The sequence below is a fragment of the Leptodactylus fuscus genome, chromosome 8 (assembly GCF_031893055.1).
Source record: "Leptodactylus fuscus isolate aLepFus1 chromosome 8, aLepFus1.hap2, whole genome shotgun sequence".
NCBI lineage: Eukaryota > Metazoa > Chordata > Amphibia > Anura > Leptodactylidae > Leptodactylus > Leptodactylus fuscus.
The window spans coordinates 18,888,969-18,914,583 of record NC_134272.1 but is presented as its reverse complement, the minus strand read 5'-3'; the positions used below and the strand labels follow the sequence as shown (position 1 = coordinate 18,914,583).

At 41.2% G+C, this 25,615-nt stretch overlaps 1 protein-coding gene across 1 annotated transcript in view; it reads right to left on the bottom strand.

The window, feature by feature from the left end:
• Nucleotides 1-334: 334 nt before the first annotated feature.
• The window catches only part of LOC142217153 (uncharacterized), a 50,219-nt gene continuing 24,938 nt past the window's right edge, over nt 335-25,615 (bottom strand). Inside the window, exons 11-17 of the mRNA XM_075285345.1 lie at nt 23,438-23,536; nt 21,474-21,860; nt 20,494-20,799; nt 16,313-16,654; nt 5,628-5,936; nt 4,549-4,896; nt 335-1,889 (exon numbers count right to left, since the gene is read on the bottom strand). Coding sequence (XP_075141446.1) covers nt 1,861-1,889; nt 4,549-4,896; nt 5,628-5,936; nt 16,313-16,654; nt 20,494-20,799; nt 21,474-21,860; nt 23,438-23,536 — 1,820 coding nt within the window. The 3' untranslated portion in view covers nt 335-1,860. The remainder of the gene's footprint in view (nt 1,890-4,548; nt 4,897-5,627; nt 5,937-16,312; nt 16,655-20,493; nt 20,800-21,473; nt 21,861-23,437; nt 23,537-25,615) is intronic.

The window sequence follows — 25,615 nt, the reverse complement described above, 5'->3', positions numbered from 1 at the left end:
AAACACACACAATCAGAGATACAATTTCTACAGGCACGAATAAGCTACCCCACTAGTTCAACACTCATTCAACACATTCAACACTATATCTTTGTGAAATGAACTTGTAGACACCACGTCACCAACAATCCCTGACAAAATCAAATCCAAAAAATTAATACTGTGCTCATGACAAAAATAAATGAATTTCAAATTAAAACAAATTAGAATTTGAATAGTGAACAAACATCGGTACAGCAGACACAACCCCCCACCAAATAAATAGCAGGTCATCGACTTACCGGTACCTGCTGTACCAATGAATATCATCAGAAAATGGATTGCCATCTCCATAGATAAACATTTCTTCCCATAGGGCCATGACCACATTGGCCATAGAGGGTGAGTATTTCACCTACATGGGAACTTCAAGTATTTGCATATAAAACTTGGAATTAAATGAAAATTTTTTAGGTGACATTAGAAACTCTTCCACCTCCATTATATATTGTCACAAATCCAATAATCACTACAAAGTGACAGATGGTATTCCCAAGCCTGTATTACTATTTCTCCTGGAATTGTAGTATATAGTGATACAACATCACAACTGTGCCACATAAAATGCAGTTCCCATAAACTATAAAGACTTTTCAACCCATCTTGTCTATCATCTGAAAAGCCAGGTATGCAATGTACCAGAGGTTGTAACAATGACTCGAGTCATCCTGACATGCATCCACATAGATCCGATGCCTGATACAATAGGTCTCATAGGTGGTATGTTGAGGTCTTTATTCACCATATGGAAAGCGAGTGTGATAGACATGACAAAATGCTCCATTGTAAGTTTTTGCAATGAGATCTGAACATCCTTTGTTGGATTCTGTTCTAAACTACTATATGTGTCAATATCCGTTAAAGTTTTTCTACTTGAGAACAATAAAACTCATTATCTATTATTCTGACCGTCCCACCCTTGTCAGCCATCTTGATAGTAACATTAAGTTAAGGCTTTATGCTGCCAAGTGCTGTCACTGCTACAATATGTGATAGGACTGGTTTGTTGTTTATTGGGCCATGAGTAAGGGGTTATGCGTAGACGTTTTACCAACTTGTGACTTATATTTGGAGTTCTTTCTCCATGTTGTAATAAAGGATTTTTAAATTCTATTCTCTGGCCAATGGGTAGACACTGAAAGCACTGGAAGAGGGGAGAGGCTGATGAAAAAAGCCAGGAGAGGTGCATTAAATGATTAGGGTGGACTGGAGGAGAGAGGGTTTGATGAGAGATCGTGCAGAAGGGTATTACAGTAGTCTAAGCAGGAGATTATGAGGGCACAGGTAATGTTTGTAGCTCCAGGAGTGAAGAAGGAGTGGATTTGATAAATGTTCTTGGAGTTGGGGGCGGCAGGAGGTGGTGAGGGCTTGGATGTAAGGCTTATTATTATTGTTTATTTATATAGCACCATTAATTCCATGGTGCTTTACATTTGGGGCTTTAAGGGTTAGTCAAAGTTTGTCCCAAGGCAACAGACTTGTATGGCACCATTAGCTTTGATGGATGAGTCAGGAAGGGAAGCTATATGAGGTGGGTCGAGGATGATGAACACCATTTTCTCCATATTGAGTTTGAGAAAGAGGAGAGAAAGCATGGTTACTACACACTCTGAAACTCTGGACAACAGAGCATTATATATAGAGATATATTTGAGTGTTGTCGGCATAGCAGGTCCTGTCTTTGTTGCGTGTCAGTACAGCTGCAGATACTTCACATAAGGTTGGAGATGTTCTGTATAGATAATACGTCACATTACAGACTCAATGTACAACCTAGAATAAAGATACATTACACGGATATGGATTTATTAAGCATTTCCCTCAGCTCATCATCATTGTTGCACCAGAATCTGGAAAGAAAAGAAATAAGTTTGTGTTAAACCATCGCAACAATGACTCCACCACAATGTAAGCTTTCTATAATTCATTCTCAAGTTCCATGTGCAGCTATTATAAACTTTATCAACTTGCCAGCTATGAGGGCAGTCACCAGTTTATGATTTGAGAGATTCCTGTCCTGGTATTCTGGCCATAAATACAATTCTGCGAGTCCAGTAAAGGATTGACTACTTCAAGTCAGAAACCAGTAGGCTGCGTGCATGTGGCAAATTTATTGCAGTTATTTCATATCGCTGTTTTATTAATCCAAATAGGGTTTACAGAAATACAGGCGCATTCTGGAGAAACAACCAATACACATGTATGCTCAGCTGCAATAGAAAAGAAATGGACCCTCTTGCTGCTTCCATACGTAGGCATTTAGCAATTTATTGTATAGTCTTAAAAAAAGAAAACATTAATGTTAAAACCAAGATCACTGGAAACACAAGATCTGATTTATTGTTGCTTTTGTGGCAGAAGTCTGCTGCTTTCTCCCACTCATATTTTCAATGCATCTAATTTGTTGTGTGCGCCAATATTTTTGCACCTAATAAGCCTTTTTTCAAAAGTGACTTGTAATGTGGATGCAGTTCAGATGGCACATTGATAAAAACCTAATTTACTATATGCATCTTTTTAAAAGGACCTAGATTTTTGTGCAAATTCATTCCACTTCTAACTTGAAGTTTACCAAAAATCCTTTGTGAACTCTAGTTCATAAATTTGTCACAATTTGTGCTTTAGAATGTAACTAGAGATGAGCGAACACTAAAATGTTCGAGGTTCGAAATTCGATTCGAACAGCCGCTCACTGTTCGAGTGTTCGAATGGGTTTCGAACCCCATTATAGTCTATGGGGAACATATACTCGTTAAGGGGGAAACCCAAATCCGTGTCTGGAGGGTCACCAAGTCCACTATGACACCCCAGGAAATGATACCAACACCCTGGAATGACACTGGGACAGCAGGGGAAGCATGTCTGGGGGCATAAAAGTCACTTTATTTCATGGAAATCCCTGTCAGTTTGCGATTTTCGCAAGTTAACTTTTCCCCATAGAAATGCATTGGCCAGTGCTGATTGGCCAGAGTATGGAACTCGACCAATCAGCGCTGGCTCTGCTGGAGGAGGCGGAGTCTAAGATCGCTCCACACCAGTCTCCATTCAGGTCCGACCTTAGACTCCGCCTCCTCCGGCAGAGCCAGCGCTGATTGGCCGAAGGCTGGCCAATGCATTCCTATGCGAATGCAGAGACTTAGCAGTGCTGAGCCAGTTCTGCTCAACTACACATCTGATGCACACTCGGCACTGCTACATCAGATGTAGCAATCTGATGTAGCAGAGCCGAGGGTGCACTAGAACCCCTGTGCAAACTCAGTTCACGCTAATAGAATGCATTGGCCAGCGCTGATTGGCCAATGCATTCTATTAGCCCGATGAAGTAGAGCTGAATGTGTGTGCTAAGCACACACATTCAGCTCTACTTCATCGGGCTAATAGAATGCATTGGCCAGCGCTGATTGGCCAGAGTACGGAACTCGACCAATCAGCGCTGGCTCTGCTGGAGGAGGCGGAGTCTAAGATCGCTCCACACCAGTCTCCATTCTGGTCCGACCTTAGACTCCGCCTCCTCCAGCAGAGCCAGCGCTGATTGGCCGAATTCTGTACTCTGGCCAATCAGTGCTGGCCAATGCATTGTATTGGCGTGATGAAGCAGTGCTGAATGTGTGTGTTTAGCTCAACTACACCGGTGGAGTAGTTGAGCTAAGCACACAGATTCAGCTCTGCTTCAATCAGCGCTGGCCAATGCATTCTATTAGCTTGATGAAGCAGAGTGTGCACAAGGGTTCAAGCGCACCCTCGGCTCTGATGTAGCAGAGCCGAGGCTGCACAAGGGTTCAAGCGCACCCTCGGCTCTGATGTAGCAGAGCCGAGGCTGCACAAGGGTTCAAGCGCACCCTCGGCTCTGATGTAGCAGAGCCGAGGGTGCACTTGAACCGAATTTGGGGAATTGAATTTTGGCGCACTTTACCACGGTGTTCGATTCGATTCGAACATGGCGAACACCCTGATATCCGATCGAACATGTGTTCGATAGAACACTGTTCGCTCATCTCTAAATGTAACATATTGATAAACTTGTCAGAAAAAAAAAAAAAAAAACGCACTAGAAAAATAAATCAGAAAAGTAGCTTCAAAAATGACCATATGATAAACAAGCCACAAAGTGTTTCTCAGGTTAGTAGCAAACAATAACACAGGCAGCCAGAACTAGCTCTGAACCACCTACCGCACTTTATATTTGGTCTGGATATCTTTACTAGTGAGGTCCAGTATGAGGTTTGGCCACTTGGGGCCAAATACCGTAAACTCTTTCTGCATACATACTGCAAAATGTGCAGATTTTGAAGAACCCTGCCCACATGTTTTGCATTGTAAAGTGTTGCAACAAATCCACGTAATCTGAACATGGTGTAATAATTCAGCAAGACACAAAAACATAAGACACAATAACATCATGATACCACTATTACTGAAACATACTGACAGCTATAGAGTGAATTCATAGATGTAAATACGCAGTATTCTCATTTCACTTTCTTCTATAATACCATGTCTGCTACTCACCATCAATCTTTAGCGCCCCCGTACTCTTCTGTATGGGTTGTAAAAGGCTGGGATGTTCCACCTGGTAGATGAATTCTGCCCCCTGATCCGACTCCACAGAGGGAGTGAAGATGAGACATGACCTATAGGAGTAGGTATTATTGGGCTGTCTGCCTAATTCACTGTTGGAGATCCTGTACGCCCCATCTCCAGATATGTCATGTGTCTCTCCAGATAGTTTGTCCTTCTTCAGCCACATCCCATGTAATACACCAGGAAAGTAGTTGTAGACTGTACAATCCAGGGAGGCCTCAGTGTTATTATATAGAGGTGGCACCTGTATCTTTATATCAGGACGGTACGGGTAATCTATAGGGAAGGAATGATGTGATATACATGATCTGGTCACAAGTATAGAAATACTGAAATGCTGAGCAGAAAACAACAAAAACTACAAGGAATGAACAAATAGACAAGAATTACTATAGCAGATGCCACATTACTTCTCCTGCTCACTGCAGGTTTTGTATAAACTCAGGATGTATTCTAGGACAATAAGTGCACAGACTACAGTTACATATGGCTGAACACTCACAGTATACAGTCATACATTATCTGTCCTGCTTTATGACTGATCTGACCTGTTAGCAGGTGGATACATATAGCAGAGAGGAAGGTATATCAGTCTGCTCAGAAATACTTCTTATTGATATTATGGGGATAAGTCGGCCACAGCTCCCCCTATCAATTGTTTGTGTCACTGCAGGGTGACCCCCACTGATCCGATATTAGTAGGTCATCAACAGCAAAAAGCTGGAAAATCAATTTAGCAATTATTACTTCCCATATATGAAAATGCTGGATACTGATAGCAGTGATGTCAGCAGTACTCAATACATGACCCCCAAGATCCAGGGGTTCGTTTTGTTTTTTTTTTATTACACCCAACCTCCAGCACCCATTAAGAATTGAATTTAGCCTAGACAACCCCTTGAATATTTTTGGAACATTTCCCCCCTCAAATATAAGTCTTGCTGTCCATTGGTAAAGTCTCATGCTTATACACTTGTAATACACATCCCCCATTGTCCGCTCCTCACCTTTATCTCTTATAGACATCGCTCTGGTCTCAGAATCATCCATGGACTCATGGCTCCACATCACAAAGACTCTGAAGTTCGGGTTCTGTAAATCCTTCTCAGACACCCTACATTCACTGGTAACCGAATAGGTTTTATCTAGATTACTTTTATATATTTCGGTTGATGGACGGGTCTGTGTTCCTTGTTCTAATATAACAAACCACTCAATCTGCATTTCTTTTGGATAGAAATTCTCTAGTTTTAGAGAATATTTCACCTCCTCTTTGCCCAGAGTTACTTTTACAGGTTTTCTGATTTTTGTTTTTCCTAGAAAATAACAAAACAATTAAACAAAAAGGTTTCTTTATAAAGGGGAAGCAAGTACCGTATTTTTCGGACTATAAGACGCACCTAGGTTTTAGGGGAGGAAAATAGGGAAAAAAAAATTTGAAGCAAAAAATTGTAAAATATTTAATATATGGGAGTTGTAGTTTTGCAACAGCTGCAAGGCCACATTGACAGGTGACCCTGCAGCTGTACGGGGACGCATAGAGTGTTTTTTTTTTTTTTGCGGGGCCAGATGTACTTTTTAGTTATACCATTTTGGGGAATGTCTATTGCTTAGATCACCTTGTGACATATGATTTTCTACTGTTATTGTATTCTAGGGAAAGGTGATTTAGAACTTTTATTTATTTCATTTTTTTATTATATATTTTTAAAGCTTTTTTTTTTTTTTTTTTACTATTTTATTCCCCCCCCGGGGGCTTGAACCTGCAGTCACTTGGTTGCACGTCCCATAGACGGCAATACAACTGTATTGCCGTCTATGGGACATTCTGTATATTAGTATTACGGCTGGTCATAGACTAGCCGCAATACTAGTATAGCAGTGACAGGCCTGGGAACCTTCATTAGGCTCCCAACTGTCACCCGAACAGGTCGGCTCCTGCGATATCGCCGCGCAGGAGCCGGCCTGCAACTTTACAGGTACGGGGCCAGTGGGGACCGGCCCCAGGGGGGGTAGTTTACACTTTGGAGGGGGAGGAGAAGGGGCCGCCAAAACAGACCCGGCATCCGCTGTAATAGAGAGGCGGATGCCGGCGAGGGATGCCCCCGCCTGGGGCCTGAGACATCGCTGCGCTCCTCTGCCCTGCATGAAGCCAGCGGCGGGGGGACGGAGAAGCGGAATAGCATCACCCCTGGCTTCATGCAGCGCAGAGGAGCGCAGCGATGTCTCAGGCCCCGGCACCTGTGCCGGCGTCTATCCCTTGCCGGCATCCGCATCTCTATTACAGTGGATGCCGGGCGGCCACATTGGGACTATAAGACGCACCCTTCTTTTCCCCCCAAATTTGGGGGAAAAAAAGTGCGTCTTATAGTCTGAAAAATACGGTAACAAATCTTAGTTGAAAGTCTACAAAGTCTATAGTAAAATTTGACATAGTCTAAATACCCACAGGCACACAAAACAAACATGGCATCAAGGGAAGATGAAACATAATACATACATAATGAGTTCCCTCTGTAAAGGTCAAGAGTCAAAAGGCTGTACCCCAAAATCCAAATTTGAAATCACAAAAACAAAGAAAACGGAAAAGGAGTACTCAAAGTACATTAATAGAACAAATGTACAAACGTTATCAATAAATATATTCAATACAACAGTGAGAGTCAAAATACCATCAAGCAAGAGGGAGGATCCAAAGAATCGGAGGTAAGTATAATGACAGGTATGCATGCGTCAATTACTATATAAAGATAACATACCAAAATGTAAAGCTCATAAATAGAGGTATTCATACACTAGGTCACAGTGTCACTAGGTCACAACAAAAGTGTATCATAGTCTAATTGCAAAAAACAGCAAGTGCATACACATATCAGTAGAAATATACACCTAGATCAATAAATATAATAAATAGTAAAAAAGTGAAGTGTCAAAGTGTATTTAAATAATATAAGTCATAGTGTCAGCTGGAGCAACTAGACAAATTATTAAGGACCGGGCCCAAAAGTATGTTAAAGACCAGGCCTTTTTTTTCAAAACTGACATGTGTCACTTTAAATGGCAATAACTTTGAGGCGCATTAACTTACACAATCGACTCTGAGATTGTTTTTTTCGTGACACATTATACTTCATGTCAGTAGTAAATTTTGGTTGATATGCTTTGTCTTTATGAAAAAATATGAAATTTGGCGAAAATTTTGAAAAAAATGCAGTTTTCAAACTTTGAAATTGCAAGCCTTTCAAATAAAAAGTCATACTACCCAACTTTTTCATAAATATAATTAACCATGTCTCTGATTTATGTAGCAATCAAATTTTAATCACTCTTTCATTTTTTTCAGATATTATAAGGCTTACAAGTCAAGCAGTAATTTTCCAAATTTTCAAGAATATTTCCAAAACACATTTTTCAAGGGACCAGTTCAATTCTGAAGGGAACTTGAAAGGCCTCTCTAATAAAACCCCTCATAAGTCACCCCATTCTAAAAACTGCACTCCTGAAAGAATCTAAAACAGCAGTTAGAAAGTTTCTTAACCCTTTTAGCATTTCACAGCAATTAAAACAAAATGGAGGTCAAATTTACATTTTTCAATTTCTATCACTAATATATTCATTTAGCCCTAGAATTTAGACATTTATTAAGGGTTAAAAGAGGAAATGCACTCCACATTTTGTTACACAATTTCTCCCGAACACAACAATACCAACAATATGTGCTGGTACCCTAATGTATGGGCACACGGTCGCTCTCATAACGGATGGAGCGCTAATTGGATTTTGTAGGCCAGATTTTGCTAAAATAGTTTGCAGGTACCATGTCTCATTTGCAAAGCCCCCAAGGTGCCAAAACAGTGAAAACCCCCAAAATATGACCCCATTTTGGAAACTAGACCCCTTAAGGAATTTATCAAGGGGTATAGTGAGCACTTGGACCCTACAGGTGTTTCACAGATTTTGTTACCATTGAGACGTGAAAATGAAAAATTACTTTTTTCGTAATAAAATGTTACTGTAGCCCCAAATTTTTCATCCTTACAAGGGGTTAAAGGAGAAACTGCACCCCACATTTTGTTACACAATTTCTCCCGAACACAACAATACCTTATATGTGCTTGTACCCTAATGTACGGGCACACGGTCGCTCTCAGAATGGATGGAGTGCTAATTGGATTTTGTAGGCCAGATTTTGATAAAATAGTTTGCAGGTACCATGTCCCTTTTGCAGAGCCCCCAAGGTGCCAAAACAGTGAAAACCCCCAAAATGTGACCCCATTTTGGAAACTAGACCCCTTAAGGAATTTATCAAGGGGTATAGTGAGCCCTTTGACCCTACAGGAGTGTAACAGAATTGGCCCAACAAAAGGAAAAGTGACATTTTTTTGCTATAAAATGTTGCTTTAACCCCAAATTTTGCATTTCCAAAAGGGGTTAAAGGAGAAAATGCAACCCAAATTTTGTTACCCAATTTCTCCCGACAATACCCCATTTGTGCTGGTACCCTAATGTACGAACGGATGGAGCGGTAATTGGATTTTGTAGGCCAGATTTTGCTAGAATAGTCTGCAGGCATTCAATAAGTGCTTTAGCATCTTCTTAGAGTATCCAGATTTTTTGTGAAATGTTGAAAAAGATGCAAAAAATGTAATTAGTATTTTTGTTCCCCAATGTATTCATGTAGGGGTATAATTTAGGGAATTTAGAGTTTATAACAATAGGAATTTGCAGGTTCATGCAAAAGATGGGGCTTGGTGGCAACCACAAAATTAGAAGTGGAATATACAAGAAGAGCTCTAATAATGAAGAACAGTGTGGTAGCTCTCAAAACAAGAAACAATACACAGGCCTGGTTTTGAGGGGCATGAGGGACAATGGTAACGGGTATCTCTGCGTTGCCCATTTTTGGAGCAGACACGGCATTTTTTTTTGCATGGTAGCTTGTGTTGTTGTTGAGAGAATTAGATTGATAAAATGCCTTTCAGTTAGTCGTTTGACATCTTCAGACTGGGGGTTCTCTATGGGGTCCTGAGGGTCAAAAAGGAGGCTGTAAATTATTTCCTCCTGGAAATCCAGGTATTTGTCGGTGCCTCCCTTCTTTTTATGAAGTAAAAAGGCATTGTGAATTCCAATTTAAATTAGGTAAATGGCCACTTTTTTGTACCAGGTTTTTGTTTTTCTTTTTATCAAATAGGGCTGTAAGATTTGATCACTTAAATCCCCCCCCCCCATGTGTTTGTTGTACTGAGACACACTTATCGGCTTAAGTTTGTCTGCTGTTGCCCCTCTTTCCCTCACTGCCGCTGTTCCTGTGGGGTGTATTGTGCTCAACACATAGACATCTCTCCGATCTCTGTATTTCACCGCCATCAACTCTTCACAAGCATAAGAACAGGACTCCCCCTTTTGTATGCCCTTCCCCACTAGCTGCTGCGGAAAACCAATTCGGTTTTTGCGCATGGTTCCACATGCTCCTGTGCTTGCACAATGCAAGTGTCTAAATAGGGCCACACTTGAATAAAAGTTGTCACAATACAAGTGGTTCCCTTTGTGTAGCAGGGGCTGCATTATCTCCACCACTATTTTACTGCTGATAGGAAAATTAGGGGGGCATCCTGGGGAATCAATTTTTTTATCTCGTCCCTCATAGATTCTGAAGGCGGCGGTGTATCCGGAACTGCTTTCGCAAAGCTTATATAGCTTAATGCCATATCTTGCCCGTTTGGAAGGGAGATATTGGCGAAAGCCAAGTCTGCCGTGAAAACTAACACACTGACATTTTGCTCTGGGGTGTAATATTGCAAAAAGGAGTGGTTCAAATAATTTATGAGGGGTCTGAGTTTGAATAACCGATCACGGTTTGGATCATCACTTGGGGGGGGCCTGTGAATTGTCACTGACGTGAAGGAACCTCATTATTCGTTCGTAACGATGCCTGGACATGATTGCAGAATATATTGGGGCTGACTGTGCAGGACTTTTTGACCAATATGACCTGATTGAGGGCTTTTTTACAATATCTATATTTAGGGTGAGGCCAACAAATTTTTTCATTTCTGCCATATCTGTGGGTGTCCAATCTTTGGCATGGGCAGATGAAGGTTTTTGTGTTATGTACTGGGTAGCGTATAAATTAGTTTGAAGGACAATTTCATTGTGGAGGTCGTGGCTTATAAATAAACTAAAGTAGTTCATGTGGGTAAATTGGGAATCATCCACTGTTATGCCAGGAGATGCAGTAAATGGGTGGACTCTAGGGGCAAAAGATGGAGCAGGTGCCCACTGGAGGGAACGCACATCAATTAGTGGGAAAGTGTCACTGTCTGCTGCCGCACTGGTAGTTCCTGCACCTTCACCATCTGAAGGGTCAATTTCATCAGGCAGAACGTCCCCTGAAGACAAATCTGAAATGACACTTATATTGTCATTTTCATTGTCTACAAATGTTTCAGTGTCACACGCATCTGATGCATCTGACCAAAGAATGGCGTATGCCTCCTTCTAGTATAAAACCTCCTCACCATAATGTCACTATAACACTGATTGCGAGCCCTCTTTGGTACAGTGGCTGTAAAGCGCCGCAGAATATGTTAGCGCTATACAAGTGACAGATATATATATGGCGGGTATATATATATATATATATATATATATATATATATATATATACACACACTCACCGGCCACTTTATTAGGTACACCTGTCCAACTGCTCGTTAACACTTAATTTCTAATCAGCCAATCACATGGCGGCAACTCAGTGCATTTAGGCATGTAGACATGGTCAAGACAATCTCCTGCAGTTCAAACCGAGCATCAGTATGGGGAAGAAAGGTGATTTGAGTGCCTTTGAACGTGGCATGGTTGTTGGTGCCAGAAGGGCTGGTCTGAGTATTTCAGAAACTGCTGATCTACTGGGATTTTCACGCACAACCATCTCTAGGGTTTACAGAGAATGGTCCGAAAAAGAAAAAACATCCAGTGAGCGGCAGTTCTGTGGGCGGAAATGCGTTGTTGATGCCAGAGGTCAGAGGAGAATGGCCAGACTGGTTCGAGCTGATAGAAAGGCAACAGTGACTCAAATAGCCACCCATTACAACCAAGGTAGCCAGAAGAGCATCTCTGAACGCACAGTACGTCGAACTTTGAGGCAGATGGGCTACAGCAGCAGAAGACCACACTGGGTGCCACTCCTTTCAGCTAAGAACAGGAAACTGAGGCTACAATTTGCACAAGCTCATCGAAATTGGACAATTGAAGATTGGAAAAACGTTGCCTGGTCTGATGAGTCTCGATTTCTGCTGCGACATTCAGATGGTAGGGTCAGAATTTGGCGTCAACAACATGAAAGCATGGATCCATCCTGCCTTGTATCAACGGTTCAGGCTGGTGGTGGTGGTGTCATGGTGTGGGGAATATTTTCTTGGCACTCTTTGGGCCCCTTGGTACCAATTGAGCATCGTTGCAACGCCAAGGACTACCTGAGTATTGTTGCTGACCATGTCCATCCCTTTATGACCACAATGTACCCAACATCTGATGGCTACTTTCAGCAGGATAATGCGCCATGTCATAAAGCTGGAATCATCTCAGACTGGTTTCTTGAACATGACAATGAGTTCACTGTACTCCAATGGCCTCCACAGTCACCAGATCTCAATCCAATAGAGCATCTTTGGGATGTGGTGGAACGGGAGATTCGCATCATGGATGTGCAGCCGACAAATCTGCAGCAACTGTGTGATGCCATCATGTCAATATGGACCAAAATCTCTGAGGAATGCTTCCAGCACCTTGTTGTATCTATGCCACGAAGAATTGAGGCAGTTCTGAAGGCAAAAGGGGGTCCAACCCGTTACTAGCATGGTGTACCTAATAAAATGGCCGGTGAGTGTATATATATATCATATTTTTCGGAAATAGGGAAAAAAAATTTGAAGCAAAAAATGGTAAAATATTTAAATATATGGGAGTTGTAGTTTTGCAACCGCTGCAAGGCCACATTGACTGGTGACCCTGCAGCTGTACGGGGACGCATAGAGTGTTTTTTTTTTTTTTTTGCGGGGCCAGATGTACTTTTTAGTTATACCATTTTGGGGAATATCTATTGCTTAGATCACCTTGTATTGAAAAACAACACGGCAGTTTAGCAATTGTGATTTTGACATTCACCGTACAGGAAAACTATGAATAGACCGGGCATTTTCAGACACAGGGATACCTAATGTGTATGTGTTTGACATATGATTTTCTACTGTTATACATATTCTAGGGAAAGGAGGTGATTTAGAACTTTTACTTATTTCATTTTTTTATAGCTTTTTTTTTTTTTACTATTTTATTCCCCCCTGGGGGGCTTGAACCTGCAGTCATTTGATTGCAAGTCCCATAGACGGCAATACAACTGTATTGCCGTCTATGGGACATTCTGTATATTACTATTACGGCTGGTCATAGACTAGCCGTAATGGTAATATAGCAGTGACAGGCCTGGGAGCCTTCAGTAGGCTCCCGGCTGTCACCCGAACAGGTCGGCTCCTGCGATATCGCCGCGCAGGAGCAGGCCTGCAACTTTACAGGTATGGGGCTGGTGGGGGCCGCCAATACAGACCCGGCATTCGCTGTAATAGAGAGGCGGATGCCGGCAAGGGATAGACACCGGCACAGGTGCCGGGGCCTGAGACATCTCTACGCTCCTGCCCTGCATGAAGCCAGGGCCGGTCTTTATGTACCACGATCACTGGCTGTATATATACGACCGGTTAATAAATGGGAAAACACGTAGAAGGCTAGAGTGACCATACTAAGTATAAAGATGATAATAGACACAAAAACAAAACCAAGGGAGACCGCGCTTCCTTTGAATCTTTTATAGACTGAGTCCAGTAGGTGATAAAAGGCAAAAAAAGAGAGCTATATGCTCAAATAAGTATGTGGCGAGCAATCTTGGCAGCGTTAACACTTGTATGACTCAAGGTCAGCAAAACATACTAGGATATTGGTAGTACCAATATAGGTAAGTGAACGCGCTCACTCAAGTAATGATTTAAAAAGGTATTTTATTTATGGAAAGATGACGCGTTTCGGGGTTTTAGGAGTATCACTAGACACTCTACCCCTTCTTCAGATCTTATGACGTATAATAGACCAAAGAGCGCTGTGCCCTCCCAGAGATGTAGCAGAGCTGAGTGTGTTCTGAGGACTCCTACACCAGATATGCATCTCTGGTGTAGCAGAGCTCAGCACACGGCCAGCTCTGCTACATCTCGGGTGTAGCAGAGCTCAGTGCACACTCAGCTCTGCTACATCTCAGGTGTAGCAGAGCTCAGCGCACAGCCAACTTTGCTACATCTCAGGTGTAGCAGAACTGTGCGCTCAACACTGCTACATCTGAGATCGGACTGTAGACCGATCTTAGACTCCACCTCCTCCGGCACTCAGCTCTGGTACATCTCTGGTGTAGCAGACCTCAGCGCACGGCCAGCTCTGCTACATCTTAGGTGTAGCAGGGCTGTGCGCTCAACACTGCTACATCACAATTTCTAACGTAAACCCTTCCGTTCTAGAATTAGAATCCCCAAAATTTAACCCTCCTCTGTCCCCGCTCCCACACTTCCCCACATGATATGATGCCTTATCAGGATAACTTTATAGGTCCAAGCTCCATCCACATGTTAAAGGACACCACTAGTGATGGCTCATAAAGCTTTAAGTTTGTGTAATGACAGTAACCTCTATTACAAAAGTGTCTGACCTCTGCATATGCAATGCCGCCCCTGCTACCTTTTGTGTCACCCCCCTCTACCTCATAGATTGTAAGCTCTTGCGAGCAGGGCCTTCAGTCCCATTGTGTGAAATGACTTTCTTTTAATGTATCTTTCTGTCTGTATTTGAACCCTACAAATTGTACAGCGCTGCGGAATATGTTGGCGCTATATAAATACAATTTTTTATTTACATCTGAGATCGGACCACAATGGAGACTGCTGTGGACCGATCTTAGACTCCACCTCCTCCGGCAGAACCAGCGTTGATTGGCCGAATGCTGTACTCTGTATGGTCAATCAATGCTGGTCAATGCATTCCTATGGGAAAAAGTCAGTTCCCGTATATCGCAAGCTGACAGGGATCCCGAAGAGATAGTGGTGTAATACAGGTACTTGGGCATTATAGATGTCCCCCGGCATGCTTCCCCTGCTGTCCCAGTTGTATTCCAGGGTGCTGGCATCATTTCCTGGGGTGTCATAGTGAACTTGGTGACTCTCCTGAGTCGAAGTGTGGCTTCCCCTGAAACGAAGCATTTTTCCCCATAGACTATAATGGGCTTCTATATTCGTTCGAATAGTCGAATATTGAGGGGCTATTCGAAAAGAATATCAAATCTCGAATATTTCACAGTTCGCTCATCTCTAGTAAGCATACCCATCATAGAAGCACAGCATGGTAACCTCAATGGGACAGACTCTCCCGGGGATTGGCTGAGACTGGATGTCATGTTCACAGCTGCATAAATCCTACCTCTCCCACATTTCTACCTCTTTGCCTATGTATGTGTCATATATATGCATACAGTCATGGCTGTAAATGTTGGCACCCCTGAATTTTTTCAAGAAAATGAAGTTCAGGGGTGCCAACACTTACAGCCATGACGGTATATCTATGAGTATATATGGACTTGATGGTAGTATAGTATCCCAAATTGCCCACTGAGATTCCATTTCCCAGGGGGTCTAATTAATTCATTGTATTATCCCTATACTTCTATTATAGGCTGCCTAACACAGCCTGCAATAGAAGTGTATGGGAGACAAGCCTGGGAGACTTCAATAGGCTCCCAACTGTCATTTTAATGGAGTGCTGCACCTAGATTTCATTCCAGGGGAAGGTGATATGCACCAAAATGGCATCGCCCATGCAACAGCAAAATGGTACCTCGGACAGCTTTGAATGAGGTATCAAGAGGGTTAATGCCCACAATCAGTTGAATACAGTGGAGACCCAGTGGCTATGGTAGATGCCATATTTAAACAACCAACATATTTAAACAACCAACATTTAAACAACCAGATTCAAACAAATGTTATAGTTTGTACCCTAAAAGGTTCTAAAATTTTCCATTTTTTATATTTTGTATCAAATCGTCACTGTTTTCTAAACCTCTTCTTGAGGTTATTCAATAAAAATCAGACCCTGACCCTGTGACATACACTTGGTAGTCATGTGATATATAGTCCATGGTCATATGGTGGACACACAGGTGCTCAGCTTGTTACCAGGCAGATGACTGTAATGAGCTGTACATTTGTGTATCATCACATGGCCAAGGACTATACATCACATGACCATGGACTGTACATCACATGACCATGGTCTCATTTTTATCCACTGGGAGTAAGCAGAATGAATGAAGGTGAGCAGAGATCTAGAAAACTGAGGAATTGATACAGAAAGTACACTGGAAGTTTTCATTACTCAAACAATAACATTTGTCTCTCAATATTTGTCTGAGTGGCCGACCCCTTTAGTCACATCTGAATGCTGAGGATTTGGCCTATGTATCAGAGGAACAAAGTTCCGACCAATATAAAGTGTATTGGATAAAATGGGAAATTAACCAGCAAAGAATATTGGATGTTTTTACAGTTGAACATTCATTCTGATTGTCCCATATAATAGGCATGCCCAGTACACTCACCCTGCACACATAAGACTCTGCTGCTTCTCTCTATTGGTCTGTCCAGGCTGGGATGTTCCACTCTGCAGATGAGTTCTGATCCTTGGTCTCTCAGTGATGGGATGAACCTCAAACTGGCTGTACAGGAGTATGTGGAGTCCGGCTGTCTCTGGGGCTCAGTGACTGATGTCTTATACTTATCACTGTCCTGTACAGATTCCAGGGCTCCCTCCTTCTTCTTATACCAGCTCACAGTCACATTATCAGGGAAATACCCAGAGATGTTGTACTGGAGAGTGTTTTGTTGTCCCATCAGTACATGAGGTATGGGAACTTCCTGTATTACAGGACGCCATGGAAAACCTTTAGAGATAGAATGAAGGTGATCAGGTCTTTTACATTTCTTTTATGGACAGTTGTAGACTATACTATCACATACAAATGTTTACAATTAAAGAAAACATATATAACACCATTTAAATAGGCGACCGTGTGCAATCTAGTAGGATCCCTGTGTAGATTTAGGGTTCAATGAATGTTGGGATGAGAATGCTGAGAACTAAACCTTGTATAACACCACAGAAAACAGTTATACAGGTATACAAATAAGTTGGGTGTATGTTATAAAAAAAACATCACTGCAATAATACATCAATAATACAGGGAACAATCTATATAATGAGCTACACTATATATATATATATATATATATATATATATATATATATATATATATATATATATATATTACACATACATATACAGTGCCTTGCAAAAGTATTCGGCCCCCTTAAACTTTTCAACCATTTGCCACATTTCTGGCTTCAAACATAAAGATATAAAATTTGCAGTGGTCTGATACTCCTTCCATTTCAATATGATTGCTTGCACAGTGCTCCTCGGGATGTTTAAAGCTTGGGAAAGTTTTTTTGTATCCAAATCCAGCTTTAAACTTCTGCACAACAGTATCTCAGACCTGCCTGGTGTGTTCCTTGGTTTTCATGATGCTCTCTGCGCATTAAACAGAACCCTGAGCCTATCACAGAGCAGGTGCATTTATACGGAGACTTGATTACACACATTCTATTTATCATCAGTCATTTAGGACAACATTGAATCATTCAGAGATCTGAACTGAACGGACCGGAGTGAGTTTGCTGCACTGAAAGTAAAAGGGCCAAATAATATTGCATATTAATTGCATATTAATTATAAATAAACTGGTGGATAAAAAGTACAAGACATTTACAGTAATTGGAAGACAGATTTGGGACTCACATTTCACATATGGTAACAATGTTCACATCCAGTAGCTGAATCGCGCCAATTGAGAATGAAAACCTTAAGGCTAAGGCTCCACGTAGAAAGTCACAGCAAAAAAACGCTGTGGAAAAGATTGTTTTTACCAGAAAGTCCACAGTGTTTTACCACCACAGTTTTCCAGGGTGGAGGGGCCACTATGGGACATTAAACCATTTGGAGGGACTGCTATGGGACATTAAACTGTGTAAAGGGGCCGCTATAGGACATTATTGTCCATGGTCATGTGATGAACACACCGGTAAGCAGCTAGTCACAGCACAGTAATCAGACTGGTAATGAGCTGAGCACGTGTGTATCCATCACATGACCATGTACTTGGAGTAAGCAGAATGGATGAAAGCAAGCAGAAAACTGTGAAGAACTGATATAGAAAGCATATCGAAAAATTGTACAAATTTATACTATACATACAGTGTTGGCCAAAAGTATTGACACCCCTGCAATTCTGTCAGATAATACTCATTTTCTTCCAGAAAATGATTGCAAGCACAAACTCTTTGGTATTATTATCTTCATTTATTTTGCTTGCGATGAAAAAACACAAAACTCCAAAAATGGGCCCCCTCAGCCTAATACTTGGTAGCACAACCTTTACATAGTAGATGAGGTTGGATAAAGACATTAGTCCATCAAGTCCAACCTATAGCCCTACAATCCCTACAGTGTTGATCCAGGGGAAGGCAAAAAAAACCCCCATGAGGCTCATGCCAATTGCCCTATTTCAGGGGAAAAAATAACTGCGCACAACCGCTTCCGGTAACCATCAATGAGTTTCTTACAAGGCTCTGCTGGAATTTTAGACCATTCTTCTTTGGCAAACTGCTCCAGGTCCCTGAGATGTGAAGGGGGCCTTCTCCAAACTGCCATTTTGAGATCTCTCCACAGGTGTCCTATGGGATTCAGGGCTGGACTCATTGCTGCCACTTTAGAAGTCTCCAGTGCTTTCTCTCACCACCATTTTCTAGTGCTTTTTGAAGTGTGTTTTGGGTCATTGTCCTGCTGGAAGACCCCTGACCTCTGAGGGAGACCCAGCTTTCTCACACTGGGCCCTACATTATGCTGCAAAATTTGTTGGTAGTCTTCAGACTTCATAATGCCATGCACACGGTCAAGCAGTCCAGTGCCAGAGGCAGCAAAGCAACCCCAAAATATCAGGGAACCTCCGCCATGTTTGACTGTAGGGACTGTGTTCTTTTCTTTGAAGGCCTCTTTTTTTTTCCCTGTAAACTCTATGTTGATGCCTTTTCCTACTTTTGTCTCATCTGTCCAGAGAACATTCTTCCAAAACGTTTTTGGCTTTCTCAGGTAAGTTTTGGCAAACTCCAGCCTGACTTTTTTATGTCTCTGGGTAAGAAGTGGGGTCTTCCTGGGTCTCCTACCATACAGTCCCTTCTCATTCAGACGCTGACGGATAGTACGGGGTGACACTGTTGTACCCTCGGACTGCAGGGCAGCTTTAACTTGTTTGGATGTTAGTCGAGGTTCTTTATCCATCATCCGCACAATCTTGTGTTGAAATCTCTCAGCAATTTTTCTTTTCCGTCCACATCTAGGGAGGTTAGCCACAGTGCCATGGGCTTTACACTTCTTGATGACACTGCGCACGGTAGACACAGGAACATTCAGGTCTTTGGAGATAGACTTGTAGCCTTGAGATTGCTCATGCTTCCTTACAATTTTGCTTCTCAAATCCTCAGACAGTTCTTTGGTCTTCTTTCTTTCCATGCTCAATGTGGAACACACAAGGACACAAGACAGAGGTTGAGTCAACTTTAATCCATTTCAACTGGCTGCAAGTGTGATTTAGTTATTGTCACCACCTGTTAGGTGCCTCAGGTAAGTAACAGGTGCTGTTAATTACACAAATTAGAGAAGCATCACCTGATTTTTCAAACAGTGCCAATACTTTTGTCCACCTCCTTTTTTATGTTGGGTGTGGAATTATATCCAATTTGGCTTTTTGACAATTCTTTTTGTGGTTTTCCATTGAAGACAAATTAAATGAAGATAATACCAAAGAATTTGTGCTTGCAATCATTTTCTGGAAGAAAATGAGTATTATCTGACAGAACTGCAGGGGTGCCAATACTTTTGGCCAACACTGTACAGTAACATTGATCTCTCAATATTGATCTGAAAGTGGCCATCCCCTTTAAGTTGATAAAATTGTTATTATACAGTGTATTACAAAACTAGATTGGTAACTTTTTATGTGCTCTATACAATTAATTTACAAGGCGGAATATATTTTATTTTATATTTTTGTCCATAAAACGTCACTTATTGGGGTGAGGGTAATTCAATTTTTTTTTTCTGTAAAGCACTTAGGTACTACAGTCATGTCTTTTTCAATGAAACAAAAAAATTACCCATAATGACCCATATACGGTATATGACAGTCAGAGTTTGATCTCTGATTGATAAGGGGAATACTAACATTAACAAAAGTCCATGTTACCTCATCCTGAGATAAATCTGAAACCAAGCTGGGACAGAAGTAGAACTCCGACCTTCTTCCACTACACAGGCTGAAGTGAGAACTGCAAGTATGCTATATACATCTCCTACTTTAACCTGCTCTAGTTGGGATAGATGATAAATATTTTTAGTGTTAAAACAAGATCAGAGCTACCTGCATTCTAGCCTGAACTTTTAGTAGAGGCCGACCCTGCAGGCGCACTTCTCAACTGGACAAAATAGTACCATACCTTTATCAATGAATGAGCACAGCGGAGGTTAATCAGTTAGTTGTAATTCTTACCAATTCTTTGCTCCAATTTCAATGGTATGAAATATACCATTATTAATATATGTGGACTATAATGTAAAAGACAGCCCTCATCCGTGTACCTATATAGTGGGAAAAGCATCTTTCTTACTGTTAGTGAGATCTCTCCATGACAGGACTTTAGTTCCGTTTTCCGTCATTGCTTTGTGACGCCATGTCACGCTCAGCTTAAAGTTTGGATCCTTAAAGAGACTTCCGTGGATGTTGCACTGGCTGCAGATATTATATGTGTGATCTGCATTTTCCTGAAAATCTTCTTTGGCTTCTAGTATACTTTGCTCTGTTGTCCATGTGACTTTAATATGTTTAGGATAAAAGTTCTGCAGGGTCAGAGAGCACATCACATCCCCGGATTCAGTAAGAGTTACCTTACAAGGATCCAACACTTGTGGCTTAGCTAGAAGAGAATATCAGATATGTAAGTGTCTGCACTGTCAGATATAAGAGCACAACATCATCTATTCATAATGTGATACAGGCAGCTGAAGGAAATAACAGCAACATACATCTGACCGTTCACAGGATCAGACAACAAAGTATTTCACATAATAATGTTGGTATCTTGTATTCTCTCCATCAAGTCTTATCCTCCGTCACAACTCGAAACTGCACTCAAAGTTCTGCTACTTTCCTATTTTGTTATTCTGCGCTATTAGAGCGCTGCAGCTATTTCATTCTGCTACCTCTGCACACCAACACCCTGGCCAGAGAACTGCAGTGTACCTACATTCTAGTGATGGCACCAGCAGCAGTTCTCTCTGCAAGGAATACTGAAACTGGGATACATTGGTAAAGAAGAGCTTCAGTCTCTTCCTTTACAAGATGGGTTCCATTCTCTGTGTAGTTGCTATGCTGAGTTACTGCAGTTCAGTTCCAATTTACTTTTCTACTACACAGAGAATGGAGCCATATGCTTTTAGATGTCAGACCCTGCTGATCTGAAATTAAGTGCTTAAAATCACACACAGCAATGTTCATAAAAAAAAACCCCTCTCTAACATAAAAGGTCATCCAAATATTTATCATTTGAATTTGAATACAGAACTTTCATGTATATGTGGATAGCTTTACCATGAACAGATTTTGGCTGGAATGTCTTGGCCCTGGTTTCACCGTTGAAGGTGAGTTTGTGGGTAATAAGTGATCCATAATGTCTCCTCACAGTTGGTATAAATGTCATTATACTGGTGATATTGTACAGGCCTTCTACATCACACTCATCTGTCTCTGTAGTAAGGAAATAACCAGAAATCTTCAGAACCTCCCTCTCCTTGAGTGGCTGTGCAGCAGTGCTGGAGGCTTCCTGGACTTTACCATCTCCTTCAGTCACCATCCATATGACTGTAACATCCTCAGGACAATAAGACACTGGACACTGAAGAGTCACCTTCTTCCCGTGCGTCCATTGATCAGGTGCTTTAATGTCCCCAACAATGAGACGCTGGAAATCTGACAGAACTAGAGGGAAATTGCAGAATATAATGTTAGTGCCCTTGTTTTATAACATCTACAGTGCCCTCAATCCCCGAATCTTCAGGAATAGTGAAAGAGTCTCAAAATGTTCACATAACCAGCACAAAAAGTAGCAGGTCATACACTCCAGGTCAAATTTGAGAAATTTTAGTTTGAAGCCCTGCCATATTAGTTTACATGTCTAAGATTAGATGACCCAGTATACTGTTCACAGACACTGCTCTTTTGGGAAAGGGGACAGGACTTGCAGGATTATATGAGCAGCAGGAATCCCAAGAATCAGGTAATAAAATCTGAGTTTTACATTATAAACTTTCTTGTCTTTGGAAAGAAAGCCTCATTATGTGTGGGACCAATTGGGGAAATTTACACTGTTTTTTTGTATATGAGGTATTAAAAAGTTGCAAACGTTTGTGTGACTCGGGTTTTTTGTTACAAAGTATTTGACTATTTTTCTCTTTTGCAATGCCTTCTCCACATTCCTGAAAGGGGCCACTGACCCATCGGATTTACGATAACTTATAGTTACATAGTAGATGAGGTTGGATGAAGACATCAGTCTTAAGGCATACTTAAGGCATACGGAGTGTAACATATGGTATTGCATACTAGGCTTGAAAAAGCGTTTGACTTAACGCGAAACAGCTGTTGCCTGTTTTTTCTGCCAACTATGTCATCTCTCCCTCCCTAGGGACTTGTTTTATTATATTCCAATAAAGTGTTTATTTTTACATAAAGAAGAAAAGTGCCGTCTACTGATTGGTGAGTGCCCACCCATATCTCTCTTCATTTTTTCATATCTTTAAACTGTTGTTCTAAGGGTTGTGAGCACCACCGTTCATCAGAAGTGTTTCCGATCTATAAGGACTTATCATTAATCAGTGGATTACTATTTTTGCCTATACTATTGTAGAGAGCAGTGCCGTCTACTTTTGTCTCTTGTTTCTTGTCATACTTATGTTAGTGTTTTCCAAATACAGTTGCAAAAAGTTAGAAGATGCTGGGGAACATCCCCTCTCATATAAATGATTGACAGACAAACGTCTGGGTTGGTCTGTCAGCCTGTCTTTCTCTGACACCTTGAGACATATCGTGACTATCCTTCAGATAATCAGTCCTTGATGTTGACAGTCCTTACTCCAATCCTGTGGTAACTAGGAAGGGTAAGTTGTAAAATCACAACCTGCTCGCAAAAACCTCAGTATAAAAAAAAAAAATGACCTATATAACATTTTTTTTTTTTTTTTTAAACTATCCCTAGCTAGCTTCATAAAAGGCCAGTACACATGGCTGGACCCCTCACTTGAGAGCAGTCATCACATATTTAGATTTCACATTAAAGGGATTGTCCAATATCTCAATATTATACTAAGGAATGAAGACATAATAGAGGATGTCCCCTGTTCAGGACAGAGAACAACCTCCAAAAGACTTCAATGCTGTAATTCCCCTGTGGTAGTGCTGCAGATCTGATTTATGGTGGTCACAGAAGCTGATCCCTTTGTATTCAGCTCCTTGTCGGGAGACCTTCTAACAAAAAAAATAAATTATCCAAAACTCACGTTTCTGTGGTACTGAGGTGACTGCCAAGTTCTTGATTCCATCCTGAGGAACAGAATCTGTCTGAATGTTTTCCTGAGCTGGAGCGCAGCTCTTGAAATCTGTAAAACACATCACACATAAATCTTACGGCATCAACCTCATCCTGTTTCATGTTAAGAGTTCACAGCTTATGACTAAATTTTCTCATCTAAGGGTGCATTCACACAAAGTATACGCTGAGCTGATTCTGAACGTAAAACACGTTCAGAATCAGCGCGTACAAAGCAGATCCCATTCATTTCAATGGGAGCCAGCATACGTGCGCTCCCCATTGAAATGAATTGGCTGCTTTTTTCCCTATTGGTTTCAATGTGATACGCGAGTATCACATTGAAACCAAAAGAGAAAATAGCAGCTCATTCATTTCAATGGGGAGCGCTCGTATGCCGGCTCCCATTGAAATGAATGGGATCTGCTTTGTACGCGTTGATTCTGAAAGTGTTTTTTATGTTCAGGATCAGCTCAACGTATACTTAGTGTGAATGCACCCTAATGGAAAAACTTTTAGTTACAAAATGGTTAAGTTTTTTGCTTTTTCGCCAATGTGTTCTTTTATTTAATTTTATGCGATTTTGACCATTTAAGCATAATGTGACTATGAATATTAATTGTATAATTGTGACGCCAAAGCGCACTGATTATACAGAGGTTTATGGCCCAGCATGGACATGAACTTCTCTCTGCAGTAATGATAGTATTACTTAGACAACCCTACCAGTTCCTCCCCTTGAACAGTATTGGGTCTGTATAGATGTGAATGGCACTTGCAAAGACTTCATGAAGGTTGAAGAACTGCATTGGTTTAGGTGAATAAACACTACAACTTTCTAAAGATAGCTGAGACTGCTGCAGTTTATCGCTATCTTATGGCACTGTAGGAAGGGGAGACTGTTTGCCTGGTATGAGGGGTAACACTATATGGAGAATTCTGTTGGTAGTAATACACACAATAAAGACAAACACTAATGAAGGACATGACATATGATCAAGAAAAGGGGAAGTGCTGTGCTTTTATTTGGCAACAAACTCATTAATCACTTGTAGTATTCTTAGAGTTTACATAAAGGCATACAATATTACCTATATTATACTTTAGTAAGGTATTCTTCATCACATGACTTCCAAAGTGAAGTTTGTCACTTTCAGCTGCGCTAAAGGGGTATTCCTATGAACATAATCATACCTATATTTGTAGATAATTAAAAGTTAAACATTTTTGAAAATATAAGTAGTTAGTTTTAAAGATTTTTTCCAACTATCTTAGTAGTGACAGTTTGTTGTCTTGATCGGTTGCCAATGGATACTACCACAAATGTAGAAACTTTCTATGGACTGGGAGTTGTCAGGAACCCAGCAATGATTTTCTTATTGTAGCTGGGTTATCTGGCATGGACGATACATGTATGAGAAGATAATCCAACGACAATAAGGAAATCATGGCTGATTTTCTGACCTTAGAAAGGTCTTGCATTCATGGTCGTATCCACTGGCAACTGATCAAGACCACAGAGAAAATCTTTACAATTCTGCAAAGTGTTTATTTATATTTGTAAAATGCTTTAACTTTTAATTATCTACAAATTTAGAAATGGTTGTGTTCATGGGAATACCCCTTTAGGCTAGGACCCATTGGGACGACCTGCAGCTATAAAGCGCTGCGGGAAAAACCGCAGTGGGAATGTATCGCGGTTCTTCCTGAAGCACTTTAAACAGGAAGTCTGCAGAGTTTACCTCCACGGACTTTCTGTTACAATTATATCTATGAGGAAACCGCCAGCATTTCCAGTTTTAGAGATCACAGAGTGTCCGCACAAAACGGTTTTTACCGTAAAGTGGGCATGGGATTCGCAAGAATCCCATCCAGTTTGCCTGTACTGTAAAACGCTGTGATTTTTCCCGCAGTGTTTCCGCTACGGGCAAATCGCAGCATTTTCAACCTGTGGGGCCCCGGCCTTAAGGAGTTCGCATTTCTTTAACCCCTTCCCACCGATGGCATTTTTTGATTTTCGTTTTATGACTCTCCCCCTTCCAAACGCCATAACCTTTTCATTTCTCAGCTCTCAGAGCCATGTGAGGTCTTAATCTTTGTGGCACAAATTTTTCTTCATGAGGCTGCCATTAATTATTCCGTACAATGT